Genomic DNA, 1,199 nt, shown 5'->3' on the forward strand with positions numbered 1-1,199 from the left:
ACTATGTCTGGGCTTCGACTATGTCTGGGCTTTGACTATGTCTGGGCTTCGACTATGTCTGGGCTTTGACTATGTCTGGGCTTCGACTATGTCTGGGCTTTGACTATGTCTGGGCTTTGACTATGTCTGGGCTTTGACTATGTCTGGGCTTCGACTATGTCTGGGCTTCGACTATGTCTGGGCTTTGACTATGTCTGGGCTTTGACTATGTCTGGGCTTCGACTATGTCTGGGCTTTGACTAGGCCGTTTGCAGCACTATGATGGGATCATAGTTGTGCTAATTGGGAGTTCATGTCAGCTGCAGACTGTAAAATCAGACCAAACCATCAGCCCTCCACCACCGTGCTTTTCCTCTGCTAACAGAGCTGGCAGCTCTGCTTGGTTTTCTTTGTGGTGTCGTGGATTATGGCCAAACGTCTCTACTTTGGTCTGATCTAAGGAGCCTTCAGAACAAGTCAGACTTGTTCTCATCATCTAAGGTCGACCATTGCGACCTTTGACCCCTCCCACTGAAGGTGTAGATGTGGGGATGGAGCTCCTAGACGTTACTCCAGGCTCCTTCAATGAACTCTGAGCAATAATAATGGAAAGTTTGTCCACATCCTGGATCAGCAGCATCAGGCGATTGTTTCCCTCCTTATTGGACCAAAATCAGGATGTCTCCAATTTCCTTCACATGAGGTTCATATCATCATGGCAGCCTTACCCCACACGGCTGCTCACACTGGGCCCCCCGCCATCCAGCTGAGCAGGAACAGGATCCATCCGCCGGGTCGCATGTGGCCCCATTGGAGCAGCGGCAGGTGGAGTTGCATCCGGGGCCCCAGGTGCCCTGAGCACAAGGGGCCGAGCAGTCGGGCCCCCGCCAGCCTGCAGTCACCACAGAGAAGGTCATGTGACCTCCTGATGAACATGATGATGATGATGATGATGATGTTGTGGCGGCATTTTTCACCCTCTTTGCAGAAGCAGGATCCATCCAGCGGGGAGCAGTCAATGAAGTTCTCACAGGAACACTTCAGGGAGCAGTTCTTCCCATAGGTGGCGCCCTTACAGGGACTCTCACAGTGTACACCCTGCAGGAAGAGGTGAATGAGTGAATGAATGGATGGATGAATGAGGGGATGAAGAGATGGGTGAATGAGTGAATGAATGGATGGATGAATGAGGGGATGAAGAGATGGGTGAATGAGTGAAT

The 1,199-nt window shown here is 51.4% G+C and overlaps 1 protein-coding gene across 1 annotated transcript in view; it reads right to left on the reverse strand.

The window, feature by feature from the left end:
• The window catches only part of LOC107097101 (multiple epidermal growth factor-like domains protein 10), a 50,230-nt gene that overhangs the window by 10,308 nt on the left and 38,723 nt on the right, over positions 1-1,199 (reverse strand). The window contains exons 12-13 of the mRNA XM_015394103.1: positions 957-1,077; positions 708-871 (exon numbers count right to left, since the gene is read on the reverse strand). Of these exons, the coding sequence (XP_015249589.1) occupies positions 708-871; positions 957-1,077 (285 nt within the window). The remainder of the gene's footprint in view (positions 1-707; positions 872-956; positions 1,078-1,199) is intronic.

This window comes from Cyprinodon variegatus, unplaced genomic scaffold (genome assembly GCF_000732505.1).
Source record: "Cyprinodon variegatus isolate N-32 unplaced genomic scaffold, C_variegatus-1.0 Scaffold672, whole genome shotgun sequence".
Taxonomy (NCBI): Eukaryota; Metazoa; Chordata; class Actinopteri; order Cyprinodontiformes; family Cyprinodontidae; genus Cyprinodon; species Cyprinodon variegatus.